This window comes from Tympanuchus pallidicinctus, unplaced genomic scaffold (assembly GCF_026119805.1).
Source record: "Tympanuchus pallidicinctus isolate F22 unplaced genomic scaffold, pur_lepc_1.0 scaffold1, whole genome shotgun sequence".
NCBI classification, from domain to species: Eukaryota; Metazoa; Chordata; class Aves; order Galliformes; family Phasianidae; genus Tympanuchus; species Tympanuchus pallidicinctus.
Genome location: NW_026294618.1, coordinates 44012641 through 44035831, shown reverse-complemented (window position 1 = coordinate 44035831; position 23191 = coordinate 44012641). Strand labels below are relative to the sequence as shown.

Genomic DNA, 23191 nt, shown 5'->3' with positions numbered 1-23191 from the left:
CTTAATCAACACTAAGAATGTTCTAGCCTTATGCTTCCAGAGCAAAATGCTGAGTTTGTTGTATATAATTGCCAACAGACTAATTACTTTTATAATTCTTAATAAAAGCTTTGACAGAGTGACATTCTTAAGTGTTATCCTGAAAGAGCATATGAGAAACCTGACTGTAAAGTGGTGCAGATTTTTTTTCTGATTTTAAACAGACCCAAATTAATGAAGTCAAGAACCAACAAACATTCACTTTCTCTCAAGTCTGCAGTCAAGTTTCTTTCTTTGAGTGTGGTATTAAACTGAATTGATACTTGTAGCTGTAGGCTTGTCTATTAGCTTGTTTAATGAGAGGTAAAGCATTTACATACACCAGATGAATGAAGTACATCAAACTTTAATGGATGCCATTATTCGGATTCATTTAATTCATGTAGGGAGCACAGGTTTAATGTGCTTAATGCTTTGAATTCTTAACTGTGACTTAAAGATGACTTGAAATATAAATGATACATCAAAGCTCCTGCCTACCAGTCTGGAATAGGTAGAATGAGTACATACGAAGAATAGCCATCAGTTTTTCTGCCTGTATTTTTCCTTTTCCTTTTTTTGCTCTCTGTCTGTAAGAATGTAAGAATTTTTTTTTTAACCTTGATATACAAAAACACATAACATTTTTGTTGTGTAGCACTGTTCTTGAAAACTGCAATGTACAAGATTATAACATTCCTTCCTGAAAAATCTAATATTTCCATGATACTTAATGGGGAATATTGTCATGAGGTCTTATGCACTTGAGCTCTGTCCTTTCAGCAACTCTGTTCCTTTCGTTCAGCAGTGCAGTGAAACAGAGGTTTCCCCTTCATAGGAGTCCTCAGATTAAGAGGAGATGCTGGTAGTCTCCCAGCCATTTTGTTACTGAGCATAATCTGTTTTATCTAGTCTGAGAACTTCTTGCAGATATAATTTTACAGGTGGCTTAGGCAGAGGATTTGCTTATAAGGGTGAAGAGGGATGTTGAGCAGTTCAGCAGTGTTGTGCTTGATAAGCTCTGGGTCTGGACAGAAACAAAGCCAAGGAATTTTCATGTAATGTGATAGTGGACTTCAGTGTTGGAAGCATTGAAGAGGCACAGATCTTCATTTCTCTCTGAGCTCAGTGGATGTATTTACCAAGTTGGGAGTCTGTGCCCTTATCACTAACAGGATCTAAGATGTTGAGTGGAAGTTTCTTCATAATCTATACTGTATTTTCATGGGAACTGTCAAATAACTTGTATAACTTGTTGATGGATGGCACACTGGATATAAACTGGTGGATGGCAAGCTGGATATGAGGCAGTGAGCCCAGAAACCCAAGTGTATCCTGGGCCACATGAAAAGAAGTGTGGCCAGTAGGTCAGGAAAGATGATGCTGCCCCTCTACTCTGTGGTGCTGGTGAGGGTTCATTCACCTGGAGTACTACATCCAGATGTGGAGTCCCCAGTACAGGAGAGACATAGACCTATTGGAGCATAGCCAGAGGGGGGCCACAAATGTGATCCAAGGGATGGAACACCTCTCCTATGAAGACAGGCTAAGAGAACTAGGGCTGTTCAGCCTTGAGAGGAGAAGCTACCAGGGAGACCCATTGCAACATTTCGAAATCTGAAGATGGGATCTAAGAAAGAAGGGGACAAGACTCTTTAGCAGGGTCTGTGGTAATAGGATGAGGGGAGATGGTTTCAAACTTAAAAAGGATACATTTGGGTTGGTTATAAGGAAAGTCTTTTACAGTATGGATGGTGAGGCAGTGGAACAGGTTGCCCAGGGAGGTGGTGGAAGCCCCATCCCCAGCAGCATTCAAGGCCAGGCTGGATCAGGTTCTGGGCAACCTGATCTGGCTGTGATGTCCTTGTTCACTGCAGGGGAGTTGGACTAGATGGCCTTTCCATCTAAGGTCCCTTCCAGCTCTAAGGATTCTGTGATTCTATGATATTAATTTATGTTGTGTAATTTAGAACACATGGACTGTGGAAAATAAAATAGCATCACAAAAATGAAAATTTGATTTAATAATAAAAATACAAAGGAAAAAGTCAAGTAGAGGACAAAACAAAAGTCAAGTAAACTTTCAAAACAAAGCAAAGTATTTTGTAAACAAAATAATAATCAGATTGTTACTTATAAGCTTTTCAAACTGAATGCATGCCTTCCTTGTCCTAGGAACTAAAAGGCTCCCTCTTTTGTGAAGGAAAGCTTATCGTTTATAAAAAAAATTTTTTTTGAAAAATCTTGACTTGTTCAGTGGATGAATGTGTCTCTAATTGATTTCATTAATAGGTACTAAAATATAGCTGATTCTGATACTGTTTCTGCAAGCTTGCATTGAGAAGTATAAAATTAGGAGAGTATAAAAATGTGACAAAGTAATAGTTTGTCATGTGTAGGTTTGGACATGTGTTCTTTCTCTTCTATAAAATTACAAAAGCAGAAGTGCTATTCCTCTTACTCTAATTTATGTAATGTTTCTTGTGTAAGTACTTTTGAGAGGAAAGCCTTTAAAAAATTGAGGGTTGATCAGATTTCATGTCTGATCGTGTTTGTTATCCTTCTGCAGGTGTGTGCAACATCAGTTGCTGGCACTGTTTATTTTTGTGAGATACAGTGCAAGAGCAGGGATGGCCAGGAAATCAGGAAAGTGCGAAAACAAGCAGGGTACACGTAGATCAAGTGCAGTTTAAAAAGCCAGACCAAATGTTTAGGTTTGTGAAATTGTGTGACAACACTTCTGAATTTAAAAATATGTTAGCAGTTTTTGTGATTTCCACCACCCCCCCCCCCCTCCTCATTATAAAGACTGTTCTTAGGTAGCTTTGTGGCTAAGTATCTTTGTTCATGTGGGAAAGGTTTTTTTATCTTTTCAGTAACAGAACAAATTTTTTGTCTAGTCAACTGCAAAGTAAATTCAGACAAAAAATCAATATGAAATCGATGACTTTTCAGCAGTTTGCTTCATATAGGTATTTTCAAATTACTTGTTGGTATTATCCAAATGGATGAATGTTATTTTGTTGTGGATCAAATAAGGAAAAGATCTGTGGAGAGAGAGAGCTTAAATTTCTCTATTCATAGAATCATAGAATGGCCTGGGTTGAAAAGGACCGCAAAGATCATTGAGTTTCAACCCCCACACTATGTGCAGGGTTGCCAACCACTAAACCAGGCTGCCCAGAGCCACATCCAGCCTGGCCTTGAATACCTCCAGGGATGGGGCATCCACAGCCTCCTTGGGCAACCTGTTCCAGTGCATCACCACCCTCTGTGTGAGGGTGTGTGCACTGGAGCCAAGTTGCTATCATATGTCCTTGATATCAGCATTTCCTTATATAGGTGTATTAAAAATTAACTTTTTTCTTGCTTGAGGAATAATTTTACAGTAGTCTTTTCTTTATTTTTGAAAGTCCGTGGAAATAATTGTTATACTTAAAGAAACATGCTAAGGCTAACTTGCTTTTGCTGGGAACCTCAGGAATTTAAAATGCAATCACCCTAGTTTCTATTAATTTTTATTAGGTAAGAATGATATTTTGGAAATCTTTTGCTGTGCTTTTGTTTCAGAATACCATTATTTTTTCAGCTCTTGAAATGAAAATATTTATTTTATAAATACTTTCTTAATCATTGTCATAGTCGTAGGATGTGACAGCTTTTTGTCCTCTTCCTGTCCTAACATTTGGTGTGTTACTGGCTAGACTCTGTGCAATGTCTTCTCATATTTATTTACTTTTTGGAACTAACTTTGTCTTTCTCTTATGGAAGATTGCAGTGCTTGCAGTTTAGGAGCTGCTTGGTTGAGATGGTTGGAGGAAGCATAAAGCAGAATTGGAGGGGTGAGGACTGCTTAGAGTAAAATAAGAGAACTAGATAGAATAAGAGACTGCTTAAATTTGTGTTTAAAATAGTGTAGCCTGTCTGTTTTCATGTAGAATGTGCCTTGCAATGTGAGACAGGGCTCAGAGCAGTTAAGGTAAGAATGTTAGCTGTATTTTTGGCATTTTAGTCTGTCTCTCCAGCTTGGTTTTGCATTCTGATGTCTGTCCAAGGATAGGATTCAAACAGCGTGGTTTGCGAAAAGCTATCTGCTCTCTGAAGCCGTGTGTAGGCTGCTATTTAACTTTCATGTGTATGTGTAACTTTCATGTGTAAGTGTATCCATCTGTATATGCTGCCCACATCTTTCTGTGAGACTTCTTATACATATGTTTACATCCAACAGCTTATGGCTGTATGGGCTGATACCTGGGCCCTCTGTACCTATTCACTTTGAAGCTGTGGCTGAGTAAAGGCACTCTTTTGACTTCAACTGTGCAATACATTTGTAAGTGGAATTTTTACTGTCCGTTGTTTTTTTTTTTTCTTCTTCCTGATATCTCTGGGACCCTTAGCACAAGTTAAAGTTAACAAAGAATTGTTCTTACAAATTTAATAAACTTAATAGCTGCCTGTTTATATTTTGAGAGAGGCCCATTTGCCTCCCTGAGGGAAAAGCTGCAGTTTGAACTCAGTATTCTAATAGGCATTAGAGAGTCTGTGTGAAAAGAATAATAGTAATAACATGGAGAAGAGGATGTAGTCTTGATTAATAACATCTAAATAGGTTGGAATTCTTAAACAGCTTCTGTAGGAGTAAAATAATGATCTTTAGGTTCCTTTGAAAATCCCAGCTTCAATTTTAAAGTAACTTCATTGATCCTAGAGGCTTTAAATACATTCATCACACAAGACAGCAGTTCTAATTCTGCAGGGTACAACTGCCATTGTGAGCCATTAGGTTTACATTTTGATCTTTCCTATGACTTCTGATCCACATCTCTGTCAGTTGAAGGTTTTGGTTCTAACTTTGAAAGCAGTTAAGTGCATCACTGACTATATTTCTGTCAGAGAAATTACCAGGGATATTCCGGAGTGGATTAACTAGGATTGGAAGACCAGAGTAAACTGGAAGATGGGGATACCTCTTAGATGAGATGATCTGACTTCAGAATTCGCTTCTGAAGGTGGTGTTTTGTCTTCACTGACATAGTATGTGTTTACTGCAAGATTTGTGGGTGTAGATGTTGACTGTAGTGTTTGTCTTCCTATTTTCTCTTTTCTTATTTTCCCTTTTCTTATTTTGTCTTCCTATTTCCCTTTTTCTTAGTTTCACAGTGAGATGAAAGGGTCTGTGTTCACCCTGATTTTGTAGGTGGTAGGAAGAAAGCATTATTTTACCTGATGATGGAAAAACTATGTGGAAGTTGTTTCCTTTAGAAATGTACTGCCTGACTATTTTTAAGAGGGCTGAACATCTTCAGAATTGATCATTTTGTTTATGGTAGTAACAATGAAACTCTCTTCTGTCCTTCTTACAGAAGTAGTTTTTTATAGAAAGCAGAACTTCCTTAATGCAAAAGAGCAAGAGACTTCCCAACTGCTCGTGATACAAAAGTTACTTGTGTGGTATATTGATAGACAGTGTGTAGCCTAAGTTCAAAGAGCTTAAAACAAACTACTGTAGGAGCTGTCTGTCAATACTTTCATCTCCTGGAGGTGATCAATAAGACCCCACCAAATTACCTTTTCTGAAAGTTTCTATAAAAGCTAGGTATTTCATAGATGTTGCATCACTGAACCTAGTGGCAGATGGTTAAATTGGAGTCATTAAGTAATGAATTTCCTGTCATGATCAAACAGCAAATGAGGTGCTGTTTTCATTGCTCTTGAGAAGCTATTCCTGAACTTTGGTGTTTGAGGTGCCATCTTTGAGGGTGACTTTATCTGATAGCAGTTGTTTGTTTTCCTAGCGCTGTAGTTGTGCCTTTTAGCGTAATTATGTCTTTTGTCTTTGGTGCTCACACCTTTGTATTTTAGTGGGTATCAATATTAATTCTTTTTAGTAGTTGATTTGCTACAGTAATTGGGCATTGGGCAAACTTTTCTTCCCTTGTTGAGGGATAGATTGTTTGTTCCTTTAATTGCCTTTTCCCCTTTTCAGGAAGTTAGTGTGTGTGTGTGTGTGTGTGTGTGGAGAGGGAGATGTTTAAGCCCAGGTAAAAACTGTATATATAATTTTAAAGCAGTATCACAAAGATTATGAGTTTGTCAGTACATCCCTTTCTCTCCTGTAAATACCTCAGCTAGCATGGGATTTATTGTCTAAATCCGAAGTTGCACAGAATGTTGACAGTGCAAACTGATGCCTTTCCCAAAGACTTTAAGACTAAAATGGCTCTGTGTGCTGTTAACAAGAAGGAAGTGTATTGTATGTCACCTAAGAGACAGATTCTTACTAGAGTTTTACTGCAAATTGAGCATAATGGAAATGGAATTGTAGAGAAAGAACAGTAAGCTGAAGCACTGTTAAGATAGGGTGCTGTGTTCAGTTGATAATAAATTCTAGCAGTTGCAAATTTTTTATGTTTGGATTATTTTTTGTAATAAAGTGTGGTCATGAAGACTGGAATCTTACAAATACAAAAACAGTGTATTAGTTCCTTCTGCCTTGAGCTTTGAATTAACCCAATCTCCCAGTTCTTCACAAGCCCTCAGAAAAAAATGGTATTGTATTTTATTCCTCTATTTTATAAGTTCAAAGTTTATGCAGTAATCTGTGTTTCAGAAAAGCTGTGGAGAATGATTTACCATGGCTCTGAAGTTGTCCTTGGGATTCTAGGTGCAACCACAGTACACATTTGTGAAATGTGTTTATGGTGAAGAATTGTCATGCAGCCATTTCACAACTGTTATATATTTGGCATGTGACAGCTCATCAAGTGAATAGCAGAAGGGTGAAACTGTGAGGTGAGCCATTAGATTAGGCTACAGTTTTATCTAAATGTAGTCTTAAACCTCTCCTTTTTGTCCTTTTTGCCCCATACTTCCTGTTTGATAATGTATTTAAGGAAGAATTCCCTCATTCAGAGAGCTTGAATTTGGATTCATTTTCAACCTGCACAATGACAACTGCTTCCCATCATAGCAGAAACAGTCAAAAAACAGAAGTGGCAAGTCTGACGTAAGGCCCTTATATTCTAGTTTAAGGTTAACTGAAGAACTGGATACTGCCCTGGCTTCCTTTAAAGCAGTACATACTTATGGAGCAGTTTAGTTTAAAAAAAAAAAGAAAAAAAGACAGTGTAGTTAAATGGGGTTGATGCGGAGTTGTTTGCAAATTCAATTAGTATACTGTTAAGTCCTGTATCCAAGTCGCTGACAAAACATTGAAGAGAACTGCCCCCACAATGGAATCCTGATGAACCCTAGAAAAAGCAGCCAGTCTGATTTAGCCCTGTTTGCTATAACTTGAGCTTCACCCATCACCCATTGCATTGTGTGTTCATCCAGCTGTGTGCTGGCTGTTTTGTCCAGATGGATACTGTGAGAAGCTGTACTGAAAGCTTTGTTGCAATCCAAAAATCCTTTGGTCGACTAAGGTGAGTAACCTTATCATAAAAGGGAAATTAAATTAATTAAGCAAGCCTTTCCCATTATGAACCCGAGTTGGCTGTGACCAATGGCTGCTTTGTCTTTCAGATGCTTTTCAATAGCTCTCAGAATAATCTCTGTAATTTTGCAAGGCACGGAGGTGAGACTGACAGGCTTATGATTGCTGGGGTCTTCTTTTTGAAATGTGGGACATTTGCCAGCTTCCAGTCAGTGAGTGGTTGGACTTGATGATCTTTAAGGTCTTTTCCAACCTGAGTGATTCTATGATTTACTGGGACATATCCAGCTTCCATTATAATTAGGAAAAATTGCTAGGTAACCTCTCAAAAATTCTGTAATAATGTTAATTTACTTTCAGAGCAGAGTAGACTTGAAAAGCATGCAGGTAGAGAGTGCCTGTAACATGGATAAGCAGAGTTTGTTAATTTGAGACCTCTTTCCATCTCTGACTGCTTATAAGCACTCCATTCAGATACAGAAGTTCTGGTGGAGGCTCAACATGTATAACATCACAGTAACATAATGATTTCTTCCTTGTGGTTTTTGCAAAAATCAGTGTTTAAGATCAAACCAGCATGAGTTTGATTCTTTCATGTGAGAGATTTTATTTAATGTTGCTTGTTATTTCATCCAAGGTGCATCAAAAGATGAGAAAAAAATGATTAAAAATAGCCTACTTGTTATAAATGAGTGCATTTCATTGTTGTGGATAAGAAATGTACCACTTTTTTTTTGAAAAGGGACAGTGCTTTCACGTGGCTTCCATGAAAAGGAAGGGTTTCAGGCTTTGCTTATTAATCTGGCACGTGACCACCACTACACAAGTGCTCTGCTCGGCTTGGCTTGAGCACACTGTTGCTTAGAACTGAAGAATGTATGCATGCTTGTCTCCTTTGTGTAGTGCCTTTAAGTTAATGCAGAATGCTTCAGGCATTGTTTTTGTTCTTATGCTGTACATAGAACTTCTGTCAACGTTTCTATAATGTGCTGGTTTTCATTATGGAGCTCGGTGCTGTTTGGCTACTTCTTCCTGCAGAGTTCTTGAGAGAATGCTTCATCTCACTGACTGTTTCAAAATTCAAAATTATTTTATCTCAATGTTATTGGTAACAGTGTCTTTAAAAAAAAAAAAAAAAAAAAAAAGTAACAATAAAAAAGTTCCTGCTATATAAGATTTTTTTTAACTTTATTTAAAACGGTGTAAAGTCAGAAGCAATCCATACTGGAAAATAGTTGTAGCATTGCTTAAAAAAAAAAAAAAAAAAAAGGGTATATAGCAGTATTTTTTTTAATATACGTCAAGGAGACACAATTATAATCTTTAGTTTTCTGATAGTTTATAATTTAAGAGTTAATGTTACTGTTTAAGTGATAAAATGTGATACCTGACAATGACTGCTTATGAGTTCATTAGGTAGGAACATCTTTCAGAGCTGGCTAACCCTTTGTGTTAGGGAAAGGAAGAAACAGAAGAAAACACTTCCTGCATGCTAGAAAAGAAACATTTACATTATTTAATTTCCTGGAAAGCTGAAATGATTTAAATTATTTTAATATTCTTTAGAAGATCTCTTGTCTTCAAAAGTATCTGTGTAGCCAAGGGACAGTATGGTTTACAATTAATCACTTTCTTTTTTTTTCACCCTAAAATTAACATCTAATGTCTTTTTTCTGGAGGGGAAAAAAAGAGGATGATTTGTCTGTCTCAGATGTACTGTGGAGTCTATGCTAATTATTGTTTAGCCATTAGAAACTGATGCTTGGCAATTCATATAGTAGCATTGCAGATGCAAGCAATTTTCAGATAAAACAGAAGTAGTGAATCATTTTTATGATGGCAGTGTCTCAAAAAAAAAAAGTGATTCCATGGGAATGATATTTTTGGAATTACTGCTTCCCAGTTCCCTCTGAGGACTGATTTAATCTGTCAGAACGGTGACTTCAGTGGTGGTGCATGCCTTCATGTGCAGTTTAATTATGGGTATAGTAGTCATGAGACCCAGTTGTGTTTTGTTTCTGGCAAACAGTAAGTTCAGGTTTATATCTGGATTACAGAAGAGTACTTGGAACATCTATTAATAACAGTTATTTAGTAAGCTTTTCTTTCAGAACACTCTTATGTTCTGAAAACAAGGACCCCATAGACTTTCAGGCAATTGAGACAGGAATGAAATGCAAAAAATTATGGGAAATTAAACAACTGTATGGTAATCACTAACTGTGTTGTCCACATGAGGAGTTTGATGGGCTGCACCAGCTGCAATCTAACATATTTTAAAATTCTGGTGTTTACCTTTGATAAGGGTGTTATACAGTATTTCTCTTCTAGGGCCTGTTTAGGATTGTTTATTTAGTTGTGGTTAAGACTAATACTTTTTTTTTTTAACAAACGTGGAAATAACAGCAGCTTGTCTCTCTTTGCAGCTTTTACGAGAGTTGAAGCATCCTAATGTGATTGCATTACAGAAGGTTTTCCTTTCTCACAGTGACAGAAAGGTTTGGCTGCTGTTTGATTATGCTGAGCATGACTTGTGGGTAAGTACAGATTTCCCTGAATGTTTGACCTAGTGTAAAAGGAGCTTGGACAAGCTGAAGTGTGTGTGATGTGCCTTTGTATAACACAGAGATGCATACGTTTCTTCCTCTGTAATTCAGGGTCTACCTGACATCCTGTTCTTATTACACTTTGGGCTTTCACTTAAAACCTGCAAAATCTCTGTAGAATTTTTAAAATGCCAGACTTAATTTTGAAGCTAAAACAGCATCCCATTAAGATTTAATTAGGGTTAAAGATGGTATTCCTAAATTGAGACCTTCTAAAACAGAGATTGGAAATCTATTTAGTATTTTATTTTCACTGCAGTTTTAACAAAGAAAAAGGAAAAAGAAATAGTGGGACTGTTTACTGACTCCTTTTACTGAGATACAATGGCATTAACATTCTGTCATTTAATTTTGAACAGTGAATTTGTGGCAGTACGAGTGGGATGAAAATTAAAAAAACAAACAAAAAAAGCACTATTGATTGGGTCTGCTGATGTGCTAAGATTATATGGAAGAGGCATAGAGACTTGCACGTCAGTAAATTTCCAGTGAAATGTGAAAAGACTTCAGTAAGAAGTGAGTTGCCTGGACTTGGATTAAGACTTAAACCCAAAAGGTATCAAACATGACTAGTAATCAGTATGTTTATAATTCCTTTGAAAATACTATAAAAAAGAGGAAGTGGAAAAATGAATTCCAGTATTACTTCTTAATGCTTCAGTAATATGGAAATTGCTATTTGCAATGATACTATGATAGTGACAGAGTGGTTTGGTTTTTTTAATTTTTTTTTTGTACAAGAGCTAATGCATATGTACTTGTAAATGACAAAAAAAAAAAAGTTGTAATCTGGAAGAAAAGTAGACAGACTATGTAAAAAATGTACTTTTGGCTTAGAACGATTGCAGTAATGAGATTTCAGTCCCTTTTTATGTTTAAAAATGTATTTGAATTTCTCCTGTAGGGTAGCACCTTTGTATTTGAAGTTTTCTTCATCACATTTATGTGTACAGTGAATCTGTATATTTCTCCCAACTGGTGCCAGTGATGATGAATAGGAATGCAGCAGATAAAACTCTGTATGGAACAGAATTTATATGTGCATCATCATGAGTTTACTCATTTTTAAAAAAACAGCCACGACAAACATATTTTACTGCTACATTGAGAGACGCTCAAAACATACTGGTGCTCAACTTTTCCATTCACATTTATTTGGGGCATCTGCTTTTTACACAACGTGGTGACTTTTTGCATAACTTAACAGCTTTATCTAAAGAATTGCTGCAGTCTAATGTTCCTACCACCCCTTACACTTGGCTGAGTATTGGTCATAATCTCCGTGAATTTCGTTCTTTTTCATTATTTGAAATTGAATGCTTGTTATACTAGTTATTTGATGTGAACTGGTCTCCCACTTCCTACTGCTTTTTTTTTTTTTTTTTTCCTATGGGACATGCTACACAAATCATTTCTCCTTTCCTATATAATTGCCCATATTTCCTTGCTTCTTAAGCCTTTGCAGGAATTCGTTTTCCTCCCTTGCATAAAGTTAGCCATACTCAAGGCAGTCTTGGTTCTGGCTTAACGTTGGTCCTCATTTCCTTTACTGTCAGCACTTCCCAAGCATCGCTCTTGATTCCCCTTTTGTCTCTTTTGCTCACTCCCTACTTTGTGTCTTTTTCCACGCTGCCTCCTACACATGGAACAGCCTCCCAATTAACGTACGTAAAGATCCTTCACTATCCTCTTCAAAAGCCTCCTGAAAATCCACTGATTTTGTAACACATTTCAGTAATAACAACCATGTCATTCTGTGTTGTGCTGTGTTTTGCATTTTCTGTGCTTTACAACTTGTGCCCTTCCAGCAGTTTGAGGTAGGAACTGTAATAGGGGATTGGCACATTTTTGTGATTGGTTTACACCGTGTGCTTCCCCAGCACCACTTCAAAGCAAAGTAAGTCTCTTCACTGTGGATATCAAATTTAGTAAGATTGAAGTTTTGATAAGTATTGACTTGATGTGCCATCACTAGACAAATACAGACTCCCAGAGACCAATGCAGTTTCAAATGTAAATATCTTCATGTTACGTAGCAGGACTTGTTTTTAAAGATGGGAATCTTCCTTCTATTCAAAGCTGCCCAACTTTAGTATGGCATACTGGCGTCAATGAGAAGAATAAATGCTCATTACTTATAAACAGATTAATTAAAATCATTACATTTTCAGTTTCTGTAATGCAAATATTTGGCAAAAGATGAATGAACTATGTTAGATGCTATCTTTTTCTGTTCGTTTTGTAATGCTGAAGAAAACTGTCCCATTCTAATAAGGAAAAGTGATGGTGCCAATTAAGCTTATTAAAAAGTTCTTTCATAGTGAGCAACATTCTTTTTTAACTTTGCATTTAGTTCCCAAGGATTAGTGTACTCAAATCTGAAATTTGAGTTATAATAGCACCATACTGTATAATTTGCAGTAACTTCTGTTGATGTCATTTTCAAGGGATAAAGAAAACCATGCCTGTTTAGAACAACTTCTGACAGGCATTGATGAAGACTTATGATGTTATCATTGCTAGCAAATGTATTCACTGTCTGATTTCTAAGTCGATCAAAGATTTTCCTTCATTGCCTCTCAAGTAATGTTGTACAAAACTATGCAAAAGTCTTAATGGGATTACAGAAAAGAATGTGTAAGAATATAGCAGATTTTTTGACCAACTGATCTATAATTCATGTTTAATTAAAACAGTTGCCAAAATTTAGTGTGACCCACAAATGGTTTCCTTATGATTTTTCTGGGCTATCAGTCTCTGACAGCTGATAACATTTTTAAGGTATTGAATGTGCCACGTGTGCTGATTTATAGTGTATTGTCTACAGTGTCATCACTGCTCACATATGCTTATACTATGAAGTAAATATGAGATTCCTTAGCTTTTACCTCACTGTGTGCAAAAGGGACGCCTGACACAAGGTTATGAAGGTGTGTGTCAGCCACTGTTATTGAATATCTCATGCATTATGGCCTACACTCTTTCTTTAACTCTTGGTAATTTGCTTCAGTCTCACAACTTTGATGTCTGTTTTATTTAATTGAAAGCAGTTTCAGATGTTCACAGCTAGAGAACCAACTATCTCTTGTTTCTTTTTCTAGTGAAGGACTTCACTTTTTCAGTGTTTACTCATAACATCTTGGATGTTTTTCGTTCAAATTGTATCCGGATTTTCTCTCCTGATTAATTCATGTTTAGATTAAAACAGACAAACAAACAAAATTACTTAACACATACCTGAGTTAATGTCAAGTCCATGAGTAAATACTATTTTTAATTAACCTCCTCAAGTATGCAGTTAGGACTTCATAGTCTAAGAGAAAAACTATGTGTGGATGGAAAAGTGTGATTCCTTTAATTAATATATCTGTTTTACTTCTATGGTCTTTAATGACTTAAAGAAAAAAAAAAGTTATTTTGAATGCATGGATTTCTGCTTCAACAACGTTTTGAATAATATTCCTGTATGCTAAAAGAAGTTGTGAGGGTTTTGCATACCAATTTATGCAACAACTTTGCAAATGTGCTTAATCACATGAGTGTTTTATAATAGATCTAGGTTAGTTTTCTCCAAATCTGGTATAATCAGTTATAACTCTTACTTCCTCTAGGTTTCAGTTTAGCTTTCAGTCATGATGATAATACTTGTTGATTACAAATGTTTTTATTCGTGTTAAAATACCTTTCTCAGTGCAGTAGCTTTATATTTCTCTTTTAATTTTCTGTAGTCATGTGTGCATTTTTCTCTTAATCCAGTTCCAGTCCACTAGGCAATTCTCTGTGTAGTCTTCTGTTGTCACATGTCTTTAGCAATGAAGGATTCTGCTAGAAGATAGAAGAATATAAGATTTATGGGGGCAAAAGAGAGTGGGCTGGCACAGCTTTTGTTTGCTTTGAAGATATGATTTTTATCAACAGGCATTGTTATGGAAAGTCATCTTTATGGCATGATTTATCCTTTCCAAATAGATGGGGTTATTTTTGACACAAAAGTGCTGGCTGAACGTCTTGCAGATGGCAACACCATTCCTTGTTGATAGTAGTCTTGTCTGAGAATCACTTCACACTTACATTATTTCACTTTATTTTTTGCCACAGTTGTGGGAATTTAAGGATAATTTGTATTTAGCAGTGACATGAATACTGGATATTTCAGGTATATAGTGAAAGGGTGATTGAATTCTGACTTTATTGCTGTTTGAAGGTTGTTCTTGTTTTGTTTTGTTTTTTTTTTTTCTAAACATATTCTGGTCTTAATTGGAAGAACTAGAGAGACCCCTACAAAACCTGGGAAAAACAATACTGAATCTGTTTTATGTTCACTATGCTTCAAAGTATAAATATTTAAAGGAAGTCAGGTTTATCAAAACGTAGAATGCTAAAGCTTCTTTAGCTGTCAAAATGTTGACCTTTTGTGTCTTGGAAATTGATTTTTTTTTTTTTTTTTTCCATTGGCAATTTGAGTTAAAGGGATTCTAAAGAACAACCATGTAACAGCATTGTTAAGAAGGAGGGAACTGAAACTTATTTTTATCTCTTCTCTTTTGTGTGGGCTAGTATGTGTTGACAGTCATAATGTAGCTGAAATTGGAAATGCATGCAATGTCAGTAGAAGTGCTTCTATCCATTTTTGTTTTGATATGAGTTTAGTTTGTGATATACCCTCAACAGAATTTTTTTTAGTCTAAACATTAGTGCCTGAAATCAATTCTATGCTTAAGCCTGAAACAGCAAACAAATGTGAATTAAGATAATTGGGTCTGTCTTTTTTTCCTGTTTTTGAAAACTGTGCAAAGAATGCATGTTTAGCATTTCCAGATTCTTATTTTTCCTTCGCCTTTCAAGTGCTTTACATTTGATATATAACAGTATTTGAGTACTGATCGTTGAAGAGAGAAGACTTGATGCCATGTAATCTGAATCATCCTCTTTACCCTGGCACAGGTTTAATGTGTATCAAACCTTCATCTGTTTAATAATAAAGCCTAATTTTACTGGTGTATTGAAATTGACTGACATAATTGTATTCTTTTATCAGAAGTTGGTTGAAGGTATATGTAAAAAGTATTTTGTTGAGAATAAGAGCACATAGGCAATTTACTTCAGCAGGTAGAGGCACCTGCTTTGAAAAGATTGTTTCAGTTTGGTGGAGATGCATGTAATTAAAAAATAAATATATTTAAGCAGTAGAACTCAAGAAATCTGGTTTTCCAGTGAGTTGTGTCTTAAGATCGAGCTTCTGCGTGAATCATCTCATGTCTGTTGAGGTAGCAGCCCATATTGCAACATTTTTAGTCAGACACATGTGAAATGCCACTTTTAGGGACTTAACTTCATGAGAACTTCTGAATGTAGCTTGTTTGTTTGTTTGACCACTGTTGTAGTAAACGACAGCTCTTGGAATCAGGAATGGGATAACACTACCACAGTGTGCATAAGTTTGACTTGCTTACAAGCAGACTAAAATTAGGATCTTTTTGAGTGCTCATTTGGATACTGGGTGTATATACTAGGGATTTTCTTGGAACAAACTAAATGAATTTGAGCTGTATTGTCTCGTGTTCTGTTTAAATTGCTTATGGTGGAAGGTTCAGAAAATGTACACAGTTCCTCATAAGCCAATTTTCAAGCCTGTTTCAACACTTTTGGTAACATACAAGGTGCATGAACTACTAGACTGAATACTGTTCCATGAGTCATAAGTATATTTTATTTTTTTTTGGCAGTGTCTGTATGGTAACTGAGTTATGGCTTGAACCACTGGTTGAACACCTGGGGAAAGGACAGGGTCAGCCCTGGGAGCACAGGTGAAGGCAATTCATTTGTGTGACCAGAAGGGGTGGAGCCTGGCTCCACCTCTCTTAGACTGCATTTAAGGGCTGACTGCCACTGAGGAAGGATCTCTAGTTAGAGATCTGTCCCTTGTGGAGTTCTTACTGCAAGCCTAGATCTTCAGAGATGGGTGAGCACCTTTCCTTTCCCTTTGTAACACCATTCCATCTTTGCTAGTCTCTTTGCTGTTATGCTCCTCTATCAGCTTTCTACCATATTAATCTTTCTGATTGTAAATTTGTCCTAGTTCTTGGTTCTGGGGAGAAGGCATGTCTCTTGAGACTCAGTTGGACTGGTTGAAGGGAGCCTCTGTGCCTTTTAACAGGGAGTTACCCATTACAAGTACTTGTTTCTTTTTACAGTATTCACTGGTGGCTGTAAGTATGTTTTCTTGCAGTCATAAGTATCTTGGGTGTCTACTGCTATAAGCTTTGTATCAGGTTTTGGTAGTGAAGCTGGAGAGTGAGGACTGAAGTGCGTGTGAGGACTTTGGCTTTTCTTGGCACCAGGGACTAAGGTACTTCTTTTCACTGTTAGCTGCTATAGGATTATGATTATCAACAGATCTCTCTGCACCTCTAACGTTATTCAATCTTTTAACTACTTCTAGCAACTCAGGCACTTGTCATGGCTGCACATCTTGTGCAGGTACTTACTTTATCACTGGGAGAAGGTTCAAGGCAGTCACTGCAACCACTGTCTGAATTAAGTCTCCTTGCTCTCCAGACAAAGGTACAGTTGGCTCTTCTGGCTGCCAGGATACACTGCTGACTTAATTTCATCTTACTGTCACTGGAACCCATAGATCCCTTTTCACAGGGCTACTCTTCAGCCTCTTGTCCCCCTTGAGTTTGTACATGTAGTTCGAGCTGCCCCTGTTCTAGTTGCAGAATCTAGCGCTTGTTCTTGTTAAATTTCATGCTGGGTCATTCCCCAGCCCTCTCGTTTGTCAAGATCTCTCTTCAAGGCCTCTCTGCCCATGAAGGAATCAACATGTCCTCATAATTTAGTATCATTGGCAAATCTACATCGTATGCCTTCAAGTCCTGTATCCAAGTAGTTGATGAAAATGTCAATTTCTAGGGCAGAGAACTGATCCTGAACTGGAGCCATACAGAAGTCCACTAAACAACAGTGTTGTGAGTATTGAAAGAAAGAAAATCAGGTTTCTTGGTTCTTCGGAAGAAAGCAGGCAGGAACATGGGAGGATAGGGCAGAAACCAGAGGTCCTGGCCTAGTGTTGTTGCATTTGGGAGATGCAACTCAAGCATCTTTACTGGGGCTAGAGGTGTAAATTTCCTCCTGAGGTGCTAATTCAGTTGTGTTGTGGTCTATGAGACCATTTTGCAGACTCTTCTTTTGTATGCCTTTATTATAATATGAATGTTTTCTGTGGATTCTAATCAATTTTCAAATGGGTAGAGAAATCCTGTTTAGTGGTTTTATGTGTTTTGAAAAAGGGTTCAGATTGGCTTGTGGGTCTTTGTGCTGAAACTCTTGCCTTGTGGTGCTCTTGTATTTTTTTTTTTTTAATAATTTAATATAAAGATATTAATTTTGAGTTTTAGGGAATGGTTACTGCTTTTTAAATCATATTGTAGTAACACATGAAAGTTGTTACCAGTGACATTGTACAGTGCTGGAAGATAGGGATTCTGAGTTGAAGTTCTGACAATCTTTTTGTGACATGCCGTGTGAAAATGTGTCCAGGGAAATTATTCCTTAAAGTTTTCCTTTAAAGAATTAAAGAATCAGGTACCAAGAGCTTTGTTTTTTAGTGTCCATTTATATATTAAAATCTATTAATCCTACAGATTATTTTTAAACTTTTTTTTTTTTTTTTAATATAAAGGCACTCCTGTTTTATGCGTTGTAAGAAGTATCAATGGAAACATTAATGTTGATTGGAAATAAGCACTTGATTTTGCTTCTTAATTTCTCTTTAAATAGTAGTATCTATAACTTTGCTAACTACAGTTTAACAGCGGCTGAAGTATTGGAAGTTACTGAGGTTCTGGTGAGAGCCAGAGGTAACATTATCCATGAGGAAACATTAACCCATAACCATTTCTATTTGGATTGGTAGTAATAGTCATAATGTGGAGTGGTGGTGGAGGTCTAACTATTAGCTCTCACCTAAATTTGGAGGAGGATGATCTGAAACTGGACAAATCCTGTTCAAAAATTGGGTAATCAGTAGTCATGCCACACTAAAGCTTAACATTTGGAATAGCTTTTGTTACAACTGCAAACTGTCTTTACAACTTCGTTCTCACAAAAAGTGTGTAATTGAAAGCTGTTTGTTATTTGAAATGCTTCTTTGAATCTACTTCAAAAAGAGTAAGGTGTTTGTTTTTTTTTTTTTTTGTCAGAATGAATAAGTTTTTGCTTAGTGGCAGTGTGTTAAAATCAGTTTTGTCCCTTGCATAGCTCCACCTTATCTGAGGATTGAAAAGGTAGAAGGGCCTCATCCCATTTTATTTCTTGCTATATGGTGCAGCAAAATCAAACCTGACACGTGATCTTCACATAGATCTTACAATAAATATTAATCAGTTTATGAATATTTCATGATATGTCAGTAATCTTGTCATTCTTTTTTTCTTAATCTTTCAACTGACTTATGCTGGGATCCATTTTGCATTCCCTGGGCTCAGTTTCAAGCAGTATTTGTTGTCTTGTGGACTGACTGACTTCTGTAATTCAAGAACCACTGGCTTATCTTCATCAGTGAAGTATATGGCCAAAACTTTGAAGATCTTTAGATGTTTGCACATTATCCCACCCTAATAATGTGGATTTTTTGTTCTGTTTCAGTTTTCTCTGCTAGGTTCTGATTTAGGGGTAATATTGAAGTGTAGTGGTGGGTACTTGGTTCTGGGTGTTTTTATAGAAGATGTGGAAACATGGAATGCAAGTCTCTTTCCAATAGGTGCTGCTGGTTTAGAAGCTTCTGATCTAGCAGCAGTGAGGATAGGAGGATCTCAGGTGGAATGGTGGGAGGAGGGAGGGAGGAGAATGAACAAGAAATGTTACTGGAGGTAAGTAGCTAGTCTTCAGAAATTATCAAAAGCTTGACAACTATTTTTCAAGCAACTGAGAGGATCAAAACAGTTTAAGGATGTTGGGAGCACCTCACTCTGTTACTTTTTAATTGCAAAGTTCAACAGACTTTGCATTTCATTCCATTATTTATTGTTAATAGTTTTTTTTAAGTTGGAAGATTTTCTTTTTTTGTTGTCTAACAAGCTTACGTTTCTGCTTGTTTTATTTCTAGCATATAATCAAGTTTCACCGTGCCTCAAAAGCAAATAAAAAGCCCATGCAATTGCCAAGATCTATGGTTAAATCACTACTCTACCAGATCCTTGATGGAATCCATTACCTCCATGCGAACTGGGTGCTTCATAGGGATCTGGTAAGTGCAGCATGCTTTACCTGGTTAAGAAAGTTTTACGTGTGTCTTGTTGGGTAGGAGGAGAAAAGTCCCTGTTAGTAATCTTGCATATCGATCCGTACAGTTCTTCCTGTTATTGTTGTGGGAGACCAGTGGTGATTTTAAACATGAAAATAGCGTTGTTTGTGTCTGAGTCATCTGAGCTCAAACAATGACAACAGATCCGGTGAAAGGATTGCAAATGTCAATATCCGCAAACAGTACATGAGCCAGCTGATAATGCATCGGTTGAACATTCTTAGAGGTTTGTGCACTACTTTGAAAAGGCACTTAACTAGAAAGGTGATTGCTACCTTTGTACATTGTTCGGCTTACGTACGAGTTACTATAAAAGATAGTGAAAGAGTAGTTTTTTCATGGAGTGTTTCTTTTCCGTGTGGTATTTTTTTCTGACCGTGGGAAAAGAACTTTGAAAGGATTGTCGTCTTAGAAATTTCCCATGACCTGGTGTGGCTCTTCAAGTTGATTGCAGATTACAAGGGCAGCCGGTTGCCTTGTCTTAGTTACCCCTTTTCCCTTAAAATTTCCCATCGCTCATAATGCTTAAGTGATCTCTTGCAGTGGTTATAAAAAAGAAGAATGTCAACATGGGCATAGTGTCTGCTGATATTGCATTATAACTGAATTTTTGAGCATGAAGCATACCAATTACGTGGTGGTTAATATTCCAGATCCTTTCTTGTAGTTACACTGCATTGACAGAGTAAGATCAGTAGGAATTATGGTGGGAAGTGTAGTGTGATCTGTGTATGAAGTGACTGCTGTTTCGATATTTCTCATAGTTGCCCTAGTCAGTCAAAATGGGTTTGCATGTCCAGAAGCTTCTAATCATTTATTTAGTTTTGTAAGCAAGACATAGATTATTCTCAAGTACTTAATAGTAGTTATGCGCCCAGATTAATTTTTGGATGTGGACTGAATATTTTCTTAAAAGCTATGAGCGAATTGAGGCAGCTCTGGAATGGAAATCACAGATATTTTCTGAAATAAACTTTATTTAATTTTGATAAGTGGCTGGAATTAGGATTCAAGTTTTGGTATGGATCACTTTATTTATTTATTTATTTTACCTCATTCTTTGTTATTTATTGTTGACCTTTCTGATAAATTCCAGATGTTAGCATACTTGTGGGCTTTTATTGTTGTTTTCAGATTGGTAGCCATGAGCAAAAGCAGGAAGCAAGTGCAAATACATCTTTGACTTCTGTGCTACAATTACTCCTTTCCTAAGGAGACAGCTGTTGTTTTGCCAGAAAGCTGAGATGTAATCAGGCACAGTTTAAAAAGGAACACCTGAAAAGTCTATGTTCAGCTATGTTTAATGGAAGAATATGTATTCATAAAACTATTTCTATCCTGCAGCACCAGGTGTTTTGCATGACCTGTGCTGCTCCTTTGCAAGTTTTATCAATTGTTGATGTGTTGCAACCGATCTGTTGCCTGATGTTATTCATTTCTCTTGGAGCTTTGAGAAGTAAGGGTTGCTTTTCATGAAAGACTATTTTTCATATCGCTGGTGTGATAATGCTTGGGTGATGTAGTAATAATTGGGAAGGGAGAATGGAAATTGGTTGAATCTAATGTGTTCCCATGTAAATAAGTTTAATTCTTCAGTGCCTCCGTGAGAGAAAGGAAAAGGTTAAAAATTGCCTTGGTACAGTAGTGATGTGGAAGTATGTCATAATTGTTAGCTTTTTAAAATATCATTGTCCATCTCTGAAGAATTCAGGTATTTCAAATTGTTGGCTTGTATCTTAACCACTGATAAGAAGTGATGGTATTTTGTATGTGTCATGTCTGCTTTTGAAATTAGGAGGTGTTGTGTTTGTCTAGTTAACAACTTAAATTCTCAGTTAACCAAAATTTTTGTGATTATCTGATCTGGTGGGAGATGTTTCTGCCTATAGAAATGGGATTGGAACTACATGATCTTAAAGGTCCCTTCCAGCCCAAACCATTCTATGATTTTTATTCATAAAATCGTACTTGTAATTTTTGCTTTTTCTGCTACCTCAGGCCCAATTTCACTAGCATGAATTTCTTGTGTAGTAACAAGAAATAAACATACAATGTCTTGTTAAGATGAGGAGTAATTGGTCTGGTGTTTTTTTTTTTCCCTTGGCTGTTTTAGTTTACTTCCATGGGAAAAATATTTTCTATTTTTATGTAAACCAATATTTTGCATCAAGACACCTTGTGCTTTCCTGGTTTAATATAACTCTGTTCCTACTATTTTTAGCGTGCATTTGGATATAGTCCAAGGATAACATCCATAGAAGTGGTATTATTATTATTATTTTTTTTAAATTAGATTCTCTAAGAGTATTTATGATGATATTACTCAAATTTCCCTCAGCTATGGAAATGACCTTTAGAGTTTATTCAACAAATGTTGCAATAAAAAGTAGAAAGATTACAAGTTAGATATTTTGTAGAGTACTTGTTTGGAACTATTTGAGGAGCATTAGTAACATCATTTAAATCTTAGTTTGGTGTTATCTTAACTTAAATATCCTGAGATAGAATAACAAATGTTATTTTTATAACATAAATCTTTTATAATTTTATAAAATTTTTATAAAATTCATTCTTTTATAAATTTATAATAATTCTTATAATATAATTATTCTTTTATAAAATTTTATAACATCTTATAAAAGATTTTTTTTTTTTTCTGAATGGATTCATATTGCTAGGTAGGTAAAATTGTTACTCTGAAGCAGTTTTTAGGATTGGCAGTAGTCAGCAAAATCATTAAAGAGTAACAAAGCTGGTGAGCAAGCAGAATGAACTTGCAGACTTGCAATACATATCATGTCCTTGGGCATGAGTTAAGGGATAGTTTCTGCCACAAGGAGACAGTCACAGTCTTTTCTTCAATATTGCCATGGTATTATCACCTATTTTAATTAGCTGACAGGTGACACTTATCTAACTTATGGTAAGCTCAGTCAGGGAGCTAAGTCAGCAGAAAGCATTTGCTTTTCTCTTGCAGAATGAGTTATTTGTGATCCATGAACAATCTCACTGGGATGTGTGCAGCAGAAGGTGCAAAAGAAGCCTGAGATTGAAGATGGTGGCAGAAACCAGAGCAGGTTGTTCTGGCATCACCTTCCATTATATCAATTCAGTCTATTGCTAAAATGCTCCTTTAAACTTGCATGAAAGTGCGAAGTTTTTGAAAGATTTAGTTAAATTTCAACTCTAAATTAGTGTTTGCATTTAACCAGTTCTGGTGTAAGATTTATTTCAGATTAAACTCCCTCAACACAAGTCCAATTTTAGGAAAGTACCCAAACTAAGGCAAATTATAATACCAGGTATGCTTGTACTTGTGCATCTAGAAATAAGAAAATAATTTAATGTACTATGTAGTTTAATTTCTCATAATGTTCAAGTATTTTGTTTCTAGTTTTCTTATTCTGAAAATAGCTGTAAGGTGTGAGATGGCTTTAAGGTGTAACTTTTTTTTTTGCTTAGCTGTTAAATTTCATCATTTAGGAATGCTTAGCAGCAACTTTCTGTAGGGTAAGATTAAAACCAGTGCAGAATATGGGACAGGAGTATTAGAATTTTATTTCTTTGAATATCATGGTGTCAGATTGTTTACCTTGGAATTGATATGACTATAAAAAGCACTTAAGATTTTGCTCCTATCAAGTCATTTGAGATGGTGTTTTGTTGTTGGATTACATGTTGTTGGGCAAAGATAATTTTGTGTTTTCAACATAGTAGCATTCTTGAAAGCCACGTGTGAGAGGAGAGAGGAAGGGAAGGAGACTTGGCAGGCTCTGCTAGCTTCTAGAGCCTTTCGTTAAGAAAAAGCATTATTAATGTAGATAT

General features: G+C 36.3%; 1 protein-coding gene across 4 annotated transcripts in view; it reads left to right on the top strand.

Annotated features, from left to right (window-relative positions):
• CDK19 (cyclin dependent kinase 19) overlaps nucleotides 1-23191 on the top strand; it is a 116864-nt gene that overhangs the window by 33531 nt on the left and 60142 nt on the right. The window contains exons 1-3 of one of the 4 annotated variants that reach the window (XM_052685799.1): nucleotides 9644-9662; nucleotides 9880-9990; nucleotides 19169-19309. The exons of 1 other annotated variant lie outside the window; for it this stretch is intronic. In XM_052685799.1, the coding sequence (XP_052541759.1) occupies nucleotides 9660-9662; nucleotides 9880-9990; nucleotides 19169-19309 (255 nt within the window). In that variant the 5' untranslated portion in view covers nucleotides 9644-9659. Of the gene's footprint in view, nucleotides 1-9643; nucleotides 9663-9879; nucleotides 9991-19168; nucleotides 19310-23191 lie in introns of those variants that run through there. 2 more of the 4 variants (XM_052685783.1, XM_052685792.1) reach the window with 2 other exon arrangements.